A 14,242-nucleotide genomic window follows, 5' to 3' on the forward strand; every position below is an offset into this window, starting at 1 on the left:
TGGGGCTCTCCTCTTTTAATTGGGGCTCTCCTCTTTTAATTGGGGCTCTCCTCTCTTAATTGGGGGTCTCCTGTTTTAATTGGGGCTTTCCTGTTTTAATTGGTGGACAATGGAGGGATGGGGGCAACCTGTTTGGGGGCCCATAGAATTGGACCCCCTGGTCCAATCTTCTTGAAACCTGGTGGGCATGTTGGGGAGAGGTTCCAGTAACCACCCCCCAAGTTTGGAGCCTCTCCCTCTTTCCCCCTCCTAGGGGTCTGCAAAAAGGAAAATAAAAGGTAAAAATCCCATTGAAATGCATTGCCGCCGAATTTCGGCGGCAAACCGGGAATACAGCAAGCTGATCTGGGGGGACTGGGGGCACCCACTTTGGATGCCCCTGGAATCGGACCCCCTGGGCCAATCTTCTTGAAACTTTGGGGGTCTTTCGGGAAGAGGCATGAGCAGCCACTGTCCAAATTTGGAGCCTCTACCCCCTCCCCCCCTGCAAAGTTTCAAGAGGTTTTTTGCCATTGACTTCAATGGCCCCATTGGTTATAATGGACCCGAATTTTTCGGGTTTTCCGAAAATTTTCGGATATCTATGCTTTACCGAATTAGATATTCGGGTTTTTTCGGGTTTCCCGAAAAAAATTGGGTTCAATAAACCCGAATCCGAATTTTTTTTTTTGCACATCCCTAGTCCAGACAGGTGTCTTCACAGTTTGAGAGAGACATTCAAGCATGGAAGTAAAATTAAGTCTCCTTTCCTGGAGATGCTTCTACCTACCTTGAACAATTCAAAAAGCATATGGAACAGATGTGATGGTACATAGACTACTTGAATAGGCTTGCCTGGTGCTTTAGCTAAAGAACACAGATGAAACATTTTGTTAACTTAAAGTTCAGGTTAAAATTGACTTTATGGTGTAAGTCTACTCAACTCTTATATTTGAACCCTGAAACAAATAAAAGTTAAGTTCGCAGCATTTTTGTCTTCCTTTCCTTTCAAGTGCCTAACAACGTGAAACCTTAGTCAATGGAATATGGATCACAGAGCTAAGTCAAGTAAAGACAAGCTGCAATCAAGACAGACCACCTATTCTTTCATGATAGACTTGCGGTCAGACTTTTGCAGCACAATCCGAGACACGGTTACTTAAACATAAGTCCTCCTGAATGCAGTGGTGCTTCTATCCTAGTACAGAATCACAACCTTAGCCTTCTACACCAACTTTATTTATTTATCAAATTCATATCCCGCTCCCCTGAAAGGGACCTGGGGCAGCTAACAGCATATAAAATACAACCATAAAAACAATACAAAGATATGACAAATAATAATCTTTAAAATATAAAACGGTTTCAAATCTATTGCTATTAAAATCTATCCACTATCCAGCAGGGTAGGATGCATGGATGGTGAAGATACAGCTGAAGTATACCAGCTGCCTAGTGGATCACAATCACCCAAAGGCTGCCTGAAAAAGAGTGGCCTTGCATGCCCGGCAAAACCTAGGGAGGTCCCGCAAGACATGTACCTCTTCAGGCAGCTGGTTCCACAGTACAGGGGCCACTACTGAGAAAGCCACTGCCCTTGTTGACACAAGGCAGGCAGTTTGTAGACCGGGGACATTCAATAAATTCCAAGATGAATATTGGAGAAGATGGGGAGGATCATGCCGGGAGAGGCGGTCCCAAAGGTATGAGGGTCCCAGGCCATTTAGGGCTTTAAAGGTAGGTACCAACACTTTGAATTAGCACCGGAAACTAATTGGGAGCCAGTGCAGCTGCTGTAAGATAGGTGTTATATGTGCTGACCAGGACACTCCTGTCTGCAATCTGGCAGCTGTGTTCTGGACCACCTGCAGCTTCCAAACTATCTTCAAACGTAGCCCTGCTTAGACTGCATTACAGTAGTCCAGTCTCAAGGGGAGACTGTTGAGTGAATTACCATGGCAAGATCTTCCCGAGATAGGTAGGAAGCCAGTTGGTGGGCCTGGAGTAAATGGCAAAACGCAGTCTTTGTCACCAAGGACACATTTGTCCATGGCAGCAAAAAACTGAGCCATACTCCCAAATTCCTGAGTCAAGTATAGAAAGACAAACCTCATCAAAGGTAGGTAGAGGTGGCCATCCCAGTGGTCTAGGCTTTCCCAGCCACATAATCTGTTTTATATGGATTTAGCTTCAACCAACTCTCACCTAGCCATTCCACCAGTGCACCCAGGCAGAAGGTCAAGACCAGAATTCCAGCTACTAGTTGTTACTTAAATAAGAGATAGAGTTGAGCATCATCAGTATATTGATGGTGTCCCACTCCAAACCTCCTGACAATCTCTGCCAGAGGGCACATACAGATGTTAAATAACATTGGAGAGAATTGACCCCTCTGGAACTCAAAAAGTCAGGGCCTGCAGTGACAACCTCTCTCCACCCATGATTACCCTCTGGGACTGACCCTGGAGGAATGAGGAGAGCCAGGTCAAGGCCATACCCCTCACACCTAGGAAGGCTAGGCAGTTGACCAGTACCAACTGGTCTACTTAGTCAGAGACAGCAGACAGATCCAACGGGATCAGTAGCGCCATCCCACCTGCATCAAGGTGTAACCAGAGATCATCAACCAGAGCTGTCTCAGTCTCAAACCCCGGGCAGAAGCTGGATTGGAAGGGATCTAGGGCAGATGTCTCATCCAGCAATTCCTGGAGCTGTTCAGCTACTGCTTGCTCAATCACCTTTCCCAGAAATGGAAGATACGGGGCCGTAATTGGCTAGGTTCCTCTTATCTAACAATGACTCTTTCAGGAGGAAGAGAAGGGAGCTAGGAAAAGAGCCATGGGAAAGTGAGAGATTTTCATGTCTCCCAAGTGAGATATTTTCATGTCTCCTACCATTTCCCTAGAAGAAGAAGAAAAAGAAGAAGAGATTGGATTTATACCCTACCCTTCACTACCCAAATGTGTCTCAGAGTGGCTTACAAACTCCTTTCCCTTCTCCTCCCCACAACAGACACCCTGTGAGGTAGGTGGGGCTGAGAGAGCTCTTGACAGAAACTGCTCTTTTTTCAAGAACAGCTCTGTATAGAAATATTGCTTCTATATTCACATGCCTTCTCCTGTGATGTCTTTTGATAACATGCTGTGTCTTATTTCCTGTTGCAAACCAAATGGTGAGGCCACATGGCCTCAATAGCCATGCCATAAACCCACATTCTTTCACACTTTCATCCCGAACGCCAGACCTCATGGCTACACTTTCTGATCCACATGGGACTAGTCAGTAGACCATGAAGTAGCTGGAAACTGGGTCATATGACTGCAGGCGGGGTCCCAAACCTCTAGCCTATCCCCACACGCAGCTATGACAACCAAGCTTCAGTACTTAGCTCAGCTTACTGTAAAATAGCACACTTGGCTGACTATAGTGCATGCTGGGAAACTTACTGACTCAAATAGGTGTTTCAGTAACATCAGACTTAACTGGAGACAATAAATACCTAATTATAATTCCAGAGGTTTCTGCTGTTGAAGCAGCTTAATGAAACTATGTCCAAAAGAATAGCAAGTCAGAAAGAAGAAATGGTTATTCTGCAAATCTCTGTAGCTTTGGAATGGCTTTCAACTCAAAGCAAATTACCTACATAAAAATTTAAAAACTGACAGTACTGAACAAAACTTGAGATACTTAATAGCAGCATTAAAAAGCAACAAACTTCACTGTTACCATTGAATTCTTCAATTTCCAGTTCTGGTGCTACCTGGTAATACTGCTCACACAACATTTTAGCAGTTGCAAAAGCATCTGGAAAAGTGGAGGGAAACACACACAGAATTATACAATTATGTAACACTATATTCTGTATGTCAAGACCTGGGAGGCTATACACTGCTATGACTGTATCTAATAACAAATGGAGTGGCTCAAGCAAATAATAAAAGCAGCAAAACTAGGCCACCCACAGATAAGACAGAGGTTTCTACATATTCTAAAGCTCTCCAGGAATAAAAGTATACAACTTTGTAAAAATGATGGGGGGAAAGCCTTTATTGGTTTAAAGGGAGATGTGAGTTGGAGAGGGTCACAGAAATGTTTACCCCCCCCCCTCCATTCCTTCTGGGCACCCAACCTGTATTTCTGTATTTTAGACAGTGTCTGTGACATTTTATATAACTGCATTAAATGTCATCTGTACAGAACAGTAATGGTGTTTGCTTTCTGAAAGAAACCCTCTTAACTGAAAGTTAATGGTACTAATTTTCATTCTTTTCTTCTAAGGGTTTGAACACATCTGTACAATTACCAGAACTATATCAATCACAGGGCGTTTGTGTTTTTTTCGTCCATTATAGAAGATATCATTCAAAAGATAATGCTTAACTTTCAGATGTGCAGCTAAATCTAAAAATACAAATTTCATAAATGAAGAAGTTATTCTCTTTCAATTACCTAAAAATGACTAAAAAACCACATTCTGCTCAGAGTAGAATTTTACTTTTAATCTGCATATTTTAAAACTTTTGCTTTAAATGTATTGGGTCAGATCTAGAGCCTATAATGAAATTAGCAGAAGACATGAGTGGTGGGAGATCATTCCTGCCTTTCTCCTGCAACCATTTGTGCAATGTTGGGGTCCCTCATGGCCACGTTATATAGATAGCTGTATATATATAGATTTATAGATATATAGATATATATATATCTATATATCTATATATATATATAGATATTTACATTGTATACTGAATAGCCATTGGGATCTTTTTCACAATTTGAGAGTGCAGAACAGGGGAACATCTACAGAAATAATATGACAGTAAGCATTTTAAAGGCTAAGCATGTTTGAACAAGCAAATGTACAACTAAGCTTGTTTCCAGCACTCAATCAATGCTAATGCTTCACTTAAAAATGCAAGTGGTTAAGTTTCTTGCCTCCTATCAATATATCATTTGTAGCAGAATAAAAAAAAATCAAAATAATTTCAGGAATGCTTTGAAGATTACATTGCTTGATGGCTTAACTGTGTTATATCTCCATCTAGTGACAAAAAAATTAAACACAATAAAGAATCTACCCGTCTTCACAATCACTGGGCTAAGCAATTTTTAAAATATATTAGAAAAGCTATTGTTTTCACCCATATATCTTGTAAAATTATTCATATAAATTAGATAAGTAAAGTGTAACTTACAATGATTTTATTAAATTGGAGCCAGTAAATAACCAGTAAATGCATATATGTATGGAGTGGTATTGAAAGAACTGAAAGAACTCTACAAAATCAACAACGGGCAGAAATGAAAGTAGAATGATCTCAAGACTGATATGATCTCAAGGTATGATCCCAAGACTGGTAGATTTTGCATAACCTAACAAGTATGGTGCCGACTTAATAAATTCCTTTCTCCCTTCTATGTGTCAGATTTAACCATAACTCATCAGTATTCTGTACAGCCACTAACCATGGCTAACACTAATCTGAGTTCCCATCCTAACAAGACTTTGCAGAGGGGGTGCTACTCTTGATTCACATAAAAAAACAGATTAGCATTAAATAACAGCTTGCACTGGGGGTGGAGGAAAGTGCTATCAAGTCACAGCTGATTTATGGTGACCTCATGGGGTTTTCAAGGCAAGAGACGTTCAGAGGTGGCTTGCCATTGCTGGCTTCCAAGTCACAACCCTGGTATTGCCATCCAAATACTAGCCAGGGCCAACCCTGCTTAGCTTGTGAGATCTGATGAGACTGGGGTAGCCTGGGCATGGCTTCTACTCACATAGATGTAATGCTAAACCAAGGTTAGCGCCAACATGGTAAGGAGAGGGGAACTAATATTTACTGGCTTTACTCCTAATGACAGTCCAGAGATTACACATATGTGTGTGTTGAATTTGAAGTACATAAGCCTTCTTATATTTCTCCTTACCTTCTACAACATCAGCCACATTACAAGTAGGATCAATACTCCCAATATGTTTGGGATGAGCAGGATTAGTAACCCCACCAAAAAGCAGTGCTATGGAAATAAAGGCAGAAATGAATGTAAGTAGCATTACTTTTTAAACAGCAGAAGACAAAGAAACTAATAACACATACAGGTAAAACCTGGCTTCTTTCAAAGTCAGAAGGCAGAAAAACTATGGCAGCAATGGATTTTTAAGACAAAAACATCTTGGAAAACTCTTCCATATTTTTGCAGCTCTACTGGCTTGCAACCACCTCCTCAATTTGCAGAGCCATTTAAACAACTATAAAAGAGATTCCCCCCCTCTTTATGATGGGTTAGATTCAAAGACTCACTTTCACTAAATAAGGGACCTTTGGAAGGGAGCCCATGCGACCAGCTTAATTTAGTGAAAGTCAATCAGGTACCACGCAGTGAATGTGATGATGCCAAGACATCATAGAACCAATGAGATTTGGCTACACTGTGATATCCATGAGAGAAAACAGTGCCATACTGCCCTCACTTAAAAGCCCTAATTCAACTCCAGTCACACCAAAATGACCCTCAGAATGTATCATTAAAAGGCAGCCCACTGAAAGCAATCTAGTGTGGATAGTGACAAGATGGAAATCCAGACTGGTGTTTTATGGCTCTGCCACACTGTGCTGCAGTGGCTTCAATGGTACAGGACAGCAAAAAATAGGGGGTGCTGGACCATATGCCAAGACAATGAAAGACACGTCCTCTCTCCTTCTATCAATGCTTTTCATAACCTCTGGGGGGGAAATGGGGGTACAAAAACATTCACAAAGTTCAGTCTTCCAGTTTAGCGAAGTTCTAGAATATACTGCATCACAAAATGCATTCCCAAAGGGAAAATAATACTAATTAATCTGGGAAAACTACTTAATGCAACTGGTGGACTAAGCCATGGATATCAAACTACACCCATCCCAAGAGAACCATTTAAAGTAACTGAATAAACATCGTCTTAAGTTATAATGTGGTTTGCAACATATTAAAGAACACAACAAAATATAAGAAAGTACAAAAAGAGTATCTAGTCAGAAGCATCTTGCATGTTGTAAATATTTGTAGGACTACTTCTAACACCCTTATCCATTCTAATAATTATGTTGCCTTGTGGAAAAATTAGAACTGGCCTTAGGCAATTCAGCACTTAAAAGATAGTAAAATAATTAATATAGCTTTAAGATGCACAACAGAGCTGATATGTGGGTCAGGCCCATCCTCACTGACTCAATGCATCACTGATCACTATCAACCCCAAATGTCCTCTCCTTATCTGTTGCCATTTGGCAGCCCTGTGTAAGCTCAGCAAAATATTCTAGCTAGCCTTCATCAGATCATGCCAATTCAAGTCGATCTGCAAATTCTGCCTGGGCTTTTGGCCTTCCTCCATTCCCTTTGGAAATATGGTAGGTGATAAGATGGGCACCACACCCTTGGCTGTACTGCCCCCCCGTAATGTGCTATTCTTCAGTTCTTCCTTGTCAATCTGGATATGCTAACCCACCCCTACAGTTTCCTTCATTCTCTCAGATGCACATCCAATCTCATCAAGAGAAGGAAAGTCCAATTTGCAGATTTCATATTCGTAATGTACATTTTATAACGTATGGAAAGAGCCAGCAATGATTCAGCAACAAGGAAAAGATTAATTGGTTGGAGAATTAATCAAAAGGTGAATGATTTGCATAGAATAAATTCAGGAGTTGAGGTCAAAAGTGTGATATAACCTTCTAATCAGCAAAAGCCACTTCTATGGCAGTAAATTGTGTGTGTGTGTGTATTTGTTAACTAGGTTGAAAAGCTAATACAGTCACAGTGACAAAACAATGCAGAGCAAGTTTCTTTTAACTGATGGGCCATGAGTCAGATGCAGCTCACAAGGCTTGATTTTTACCACCTGCTGAGTACTGATTTGACACTCAGCTCCAGGAGACTCCTGTGTGTGGCATTGCTCTCTCCCGAATGTCATGTTGCAACAACAATTACATGCCATACTAAGCAGAGACATCCATTTACCGTAAGTATCTTTTGGGGACTCTACCAGGCAGTAGCTACAGAAAGGCCAATGTAGATTTGTTTCATTAACTATCAATACTTTCTCCTGCTTCAGAAAGCAACTGTTTTCTGGACTCCTATCACTACCACCAGGCCCCCCACCTGCCACCCCAGCAGCTGGGGGGAAAAATCTTCAGGGAAAGCCTAATATGTCTTCCATATCTGTTGGTCCAGCAGCACTTCCTTCACTTTGCAACATAAAATCTCAGATCCTTCTTTCCTACTAACTTTTCTGCCACTTTTCATTTCAGCCCTATCTTTTCAGAATCTGCCAATTACATTGTAAGTCTGCCATTCCTCCAAGGAGCTCAGAGTGGCATACGTGGTTTTCTTCTCCTCATTTAATCCTCATACAATCCTGCAAGATGAGTTAGGCTAAGAGAGTGCAGCCAACATCACCCACTGAGTCTCATGGCAGAGTGGGGATTTTCAGTCCCACAGCCCTAATCTCTAACTGCTACACCACAGCAGCTATCTCATAAGCAAAATAAGCCATCCCTGCAAGACAATAGGCTACAGACAAGGTGAATGCTGCTAAATGAGTAATGTTGGTCCAAACACCCTCAGTCTGATCAACACCCTCAGTCTGATTAGTCTGCCAATCTTTTGCATCATACTGGAAAAGGCAAGAGTTTGCAAACCAAGGAGATACACAGGGAAAACCCCTGCACAATTTTACACATATCTCTAACACATACCATATCAGAATTTGTTCTGCTGTAGCAAAAGCCAGGCCAGTGCTGCTTCTTTTCATTTGTAAGCAACAACTCCAATGAGCACTCAATGGTAAACTAAAAAGTAATTACTTACTGTGCTGGTTAATAAGCATGCGGAATGAGATGCGGTTGGTGTAGAACCTATCTAGAAAATATTGGATATTACTGCTCACAAAAGGGTCAAAACCATATTTTTCCTTGTATTCAATCACTCCTTGGGCCATAGTAGGAACAACATCGTTGTGTCTATTCCTGACTTTAATTAAGACATCTAAGAAACTGAAGAAAAAAAGTTAGAAAGAAAATGTTAGAGTTAACTGAAGTATCTTCATGTTAGATTGCAATGTTACTAATTTTTAATAAATGTCCTGCCTTTCTAAAGAAAAGAATTCTACATCCAGAATTGAAAATATTCATTCACAATACAAATCTGTCTCAAAACCTCAACTCAGTACCATTAAAGGAAAACTACAGTCAAAGACTTCGTTGGTTATTGTTTCGATTTTGGCCCCTCTCATTTCTACAACTGAGAGTCAGGTGCACCTTGGTTCCCTTTCCATTTTTTCTCTCATCTACCATCCCTTTGAAGGTCTCATTTTCTTGCCTTAATATTCCTCTGAACAACTCCAAGTCCTTCCTAAAGCCCCCCAGCTTTTCTGGGTGTGTCACCTAGTTTTATTGTGATCTGAATAGATTTTAATTACGTTTTTAAAATATACAAGGGGAAGGAGAGGGGAAGGGGAAAACATATCTAATGGTTTTCTGCATGTAACTTTCCTCTACAGATAAGCTGTGAGGTTTAACAGTTCATAAAAGCTTCTTAATATTAAAGTATTAGGAAGTTCATGTCTTTACATTTCTCTCTTATCCAATTATAGAATGGAGTCAATAGTCCAACAAAGACCCTTTTAACATTGAAGTCAGCCTCTCCATTTCTGCACTTTCCATAATCTTCGCTATTAGGTCATGTTCAGTAGGTGCTGAGGGAAGCTTCCAATAAGTTGCAAATAAGATTCTAGCTGCAGTTACTACATGAATTATAAAATACCTTTGATTTCTGTCAGAGTTCTCTGGTATACAATAAGAACAATTCTGGTCGAAAAGGTACTGAGATGTGCAAAACTGTCTGTATAAAAGTATGTACCATAACCCAAAACGTACGCACTGTATCACATGTCCACCACATAGGATAAAATGTACCCACTTTACACTTCCAACAATTATTTGACATATTTTTATACATTTCAGCTAATCTGTCTGGTGTTAAATATCATCTGTAAAACATCTTATATAAATTATCTTTAAATGCCACAGATTTAGGTATTTTCACATTCACTTTCGATAGTTCACTGTGTAAGATCAATATTATAACCTAAATTTTGCATCCATTTCACCATACAGTCTTTAACCACCATCTCCCATTTTCATTAAAATATGTACATTTTCTTAATCAACTTATCATTAGATGTATACAACAATTTCTCAAATATACTTTGTTCAGAATAAAAACCAACTTTTTAATCTTTAGCATATCTAAAGTCGATTTGAGCCCTTGTCTACCAGTCCATACTAATCCCTTGCTTTATTAATTCTTCCTTTGTTTTTAAAAGTCCTTTATCATCTAAAAGGTCTTCATATCTGAAAATTCTACCTGAGGGGATTAAATTTGGTTGTGAGAAAGCTTCCAGGGGTGAGACTTATCTTAGAATTTTAGAGTAAACGAAAGGTAAGATTTCCCCCCAAGTTATTAATAAGAATTTTCTTATCAGATGATTTTTAAAGTATTTATCTCCAACCGCTTTCCCATACCAAGCAAAAGCATGCCATCCTAATTTTAAATCATGTCCCTCTAGAGCTAAAAGTCTTTGATTATCCAACAGAATCCAGTCTCTCATCCATACCAGGCAGGCCACTCTATAATATATCCTCCAATCTGGTAGGGCAAAACCTGCATTTTCTTTAAAGTCTTGTAGCGCTTTCTACTTAATTTTTGGCTTTTTTCTTTTCCAAATAAATTTAGTTGTTTATTCATATCTTCAAAGAAAGAGCAATTAATTCAAACAGGAATAGTCTGGTATATGACAATAATACGTGACAATACATTCATTTTCACAGCTGCAAACCTTCCCATTAGGGATAGATGAAGATCTTTCCATCTTGCTAGATCTTTCTTAATTTCTTGGAACAATTTCAGATAATTGTCCTTCACCAAAGAACTACACTTTGGGGTTAAGTTTATTCCCAAATATTTGATTCTTTTCTTTGACTGAAATCCTGTTAAATGAATTAACTCCGGTTTTTGGTTAGAAGTCATATTCTTTGTTATAACCTTTGCCTTTTGGTAATTACTTTTCATCCCAGCCATTTCTCCATACTCATTAATTTTATTCAATAATATTCTATAGAGTCTATTGGGTCTTCCAGAATGAATACTAGATCGTTAGCAAATGCTTGTAGCTTATACTTATGACCCTTAACTGAGGCTCCTTTAATTGCAAGGACTCCCCTGACTGCTCGTTACCTTCTTAGGCCCTCTATACCTTCTTTCCCTTCTGCTTGCCCTGTCCATTTCTAGGATCTGAGCAGTTCAGCCAATAGCAACCAGAGACCATCTGTCTGCCACAGCTCTCCTATGAATTCTGATCAGCTCAGCCAGTCACTACCACCATCACATTCTTTAGTGCAATAGAATATACATATGCCAGAAAATTTACTATATTCACAAAATGTCAATCTAAACAGTGAAGCTACTTGAAGAATTAATTAGCATTATATGTATATTTTGAATTACAGCAAAATTTTTGCACCGAGGCAAATCAGAGCAGTAAACAACATTTCATCAAGGTTCAGTCCTGGGTCTCCAGTACTTCTCACCTGGCGGAGTAGACAGCTATTTCAAAACCAGCAATTTGACCAAATATCAACAGTGTAAAAGGGGTTTTTCCAGAAAATGTGAAAAAATAAGATCAGAATTTTTTTAGCCTCCTTCCAGAAACAGAATTATTCAAAATCAGAAAACCTGAACAATTTTTTTCTATAAAAGGGACATATTGCTATATCTATTTTTCTAAGCAAAAAGTGGTCCTACCTATTTTCATTCTAAAGGTCCACTTTAGCAGCAAGTATCCTAATTTCAAATAACAAGTTTTATGAACTCTATTAAGAACAATAAATATTGGATGCAAGAGAAAAATAATGCTTAAATTTATTTTCTTTCTTTTTCACTGCCATTAATAATGGAAATTCTCCATACATTTCTATGTGTTTTATTTCGATATCTGGTGTCAGGAAGTTATCCTAGCTCATAGAACTGATGAGAAGTAAATATAACATTTTCTATCAAGTAATAAAATCAGACTCATTTTCCTTGCAGGTACTTTTCTAACATACATTTCTGATTGTGAAAGAGTGCTCCTCTTTTAAAGGCACCTTACTTGCCATTTTCCTTCTAATCAGCAATGCTTAAGCACTTTTGCAAATTCTTCATGCAGTTTTCAAATGATCCGTTACTCTAAAAATAATAACTGAGAAATACGAACAGTAACAACCTAATCCCAAACCTCAAAACCTTCAAATTGCACAAGGAGGGTTTTTAACCTACTCACCTGCCTTGCTGATTGGACAAGCACCCCTTCTGGAAAATTATTTTAATGCCTAAAGCTTCAGCTAGATTAGATCCTGCTGGTTCTATGAGGATCTGAGAGTTAAGGCCAAGAGAAGTCCATTGCTCTACTTCATAGTTTCCAATAAGGAAATTATCTTTTTGAATGTGAGATCTAAATATTAAGGGACAGTCTACATCTCTCTCTCTCTCTCTCTCTCTCTGAGAGAAATGGAAATAAAGTTTCTTGGTTTATCTTTTATTTTATGGCCTTCCGTAAAAAGACAAATATGAAAGTTTCTCTTTTACTTAGTGGACAGTTTGTTACAAGGAAATCTGTGCTTATTTTCAGCTCCACCTCCTTTAGTTTCAAGTGCAGACTTAATCCTGCTAATGGCATCATCCGTATTCTTCTGGGTTTCACATCACACAAAAATAGCATTTTCCTTGCCAGTCACTAGACTGTGAACTTTACTTGTATGAATCAGGGAAAAGGCTACTTTATTTTATGCTCATTAAAATGTGACGTTTGTTCATGGTAAAGAAAATTCATAGTGTCATCCTAAACCTGTCACAGCCAATGCACGTAGAAGGACATAACACTGTATGTGGGGGGGGGAGGTGATTTTCCCCTCCCACTGCAGACCTTTGTCTCCCACTCATGCTGTTCTGGGGAGTCTCCTGTCTTCAAGGAGCAGTATCTCAAAGGTCATTTTCTGCTGTACAGAGAGGCAAGGAAGTCACATTCCAATTATCAAAATCCCTTCCATCAGCAGAAATTACTAGTATATCAAAGCCAGTATCATGGAAGGGATTTTGGTCATTGGAGTGTGATAAACAGATAAATTGAAGTTCACAGAACAACAGCTGATGAAGGCCAAAGACCAAATGTATTAATCAGTTTTTGCTGCTGAATGTGGGACTGTTTGACTTGTAAATTATTTCTTCAAACACTACTTATATTTGGATTTTTTCTACTGATTTATCAGGTTTTATTTTGCTTTAATTGTATGTTTGTATATGAAAATTACATTGAAGATGGTTATCAGACTGAATTTGTGTATAATGATCAATCTTTTTTTATGTTTGGATTGTATTTCTATTTTGTAAAGTGTTTAATATATATATTATAACCAAGTGGTATGTGAGGCTGGAATACAATCAGTGGCATACCAACTTCATCAAGTTGCCCTTTAGTCCCTTTTCATTAGCTAGCCTATACCATGTATTATAGTATGAAACGGTCTAAACTGCATACCTAGAAACCTGGAAACACCACTGTCCCTCATCTTAAAATCAATTTTACATCTTAAACAAGACAGAACTTGTAACAATCAGAAAAACTCAGAATATGTCATGCAAATGTTAATCAGCATTAACATGAGGAATTTTTTTGGTGCTTTTTTTAAAAAAACATTGTTACTGGGACAGGTGTCATCATCCCTCTCCCAGCTCTGGAGGCTTCTTATCCTTTAAGTCGGTGGTCGGCAAACTGCGGCTCCCGAGCCACATGTGGCTCTTTGGCCCTTTAAGTGTGACTCTTTCTCCATAGGCACTGACGGCCTCCCTCCCCCGCACTCCTGCTGGGCTGACTTTCCAAATCCTTTGATCGGGCTCCTCGCGCTGTTGGAAGCGGCAACGAAGCTTCGCATGTCCGTCTTCGCCTTCCCCTCCCTCTTCCTGCCAGCCCCTGCAGCGGCCACGGCCACCACCAGAGAGTTGGGATCGGGATGGGGAAGGAAGGGAGGGAGGGGGGAGAAAAGGATTTGCAAATGGAAAAGCTGAGGGCGCAGCAGCCACGGCAGCTGCTGCCGCTGCCCAGAACAGAAGCCCTGGCTGGAGGGGGGGGGCTGGGGTGAGTTGGCTGGGCTTTTTTGGTTGCAAAGCAGCCGCCGCCAGTCGAGCACCG

General features: G+C 39.7%; 1 protein-coding gene across 1 annotated transcript in view; it reads right to left on the reverse strand.

The window, feature by feature from the left end:
- PDK3 (pyruvate dehydrogenase kinase 3) overlaps positions 1-14,242 on the reverse strand; it is a 77,103-nt gene that overhangs the window by 16,968 nt on the left and 45,893 nt on the right. Inside the window, exons 4-7 of the mRNA XM_015415446.1 lie at positions 8,827-9,011; positions 5,908-5,997; positions 3,706-3,783; positions 770-846 (exon numbers count right to left, since the gene is read on the reverse strand). Of these exons, the coding sequence (XP_015270932.1) occupies positions 770-846; positions 3,706-3,783; positions 5,908-5,997; positions 8,827-9,011 (430 nt within the window). The remainder of the gene's footprint in view (positions 1-769; positions 847-3,705; positions 3,784-5,907; positions 5,998-8,826; positions 9,012-14,242) is intronic.

This window comes from Gekko japonicus, unplaced genomic scaffold, assembly GCF_001447785.1.
Source record: "Gekko japonicus isolate JY-2015 unplaced genomic scaffold, Gekko_japonicus_V1.1 scaffold1295, whole genome shotgun sequence".
Taxonomy (NCBI): Eukaryota; Metazoa; Chordata; class Lepidosauria; order Squamata; family Gekkonidae; genus Gekko; species Gekko japonicus.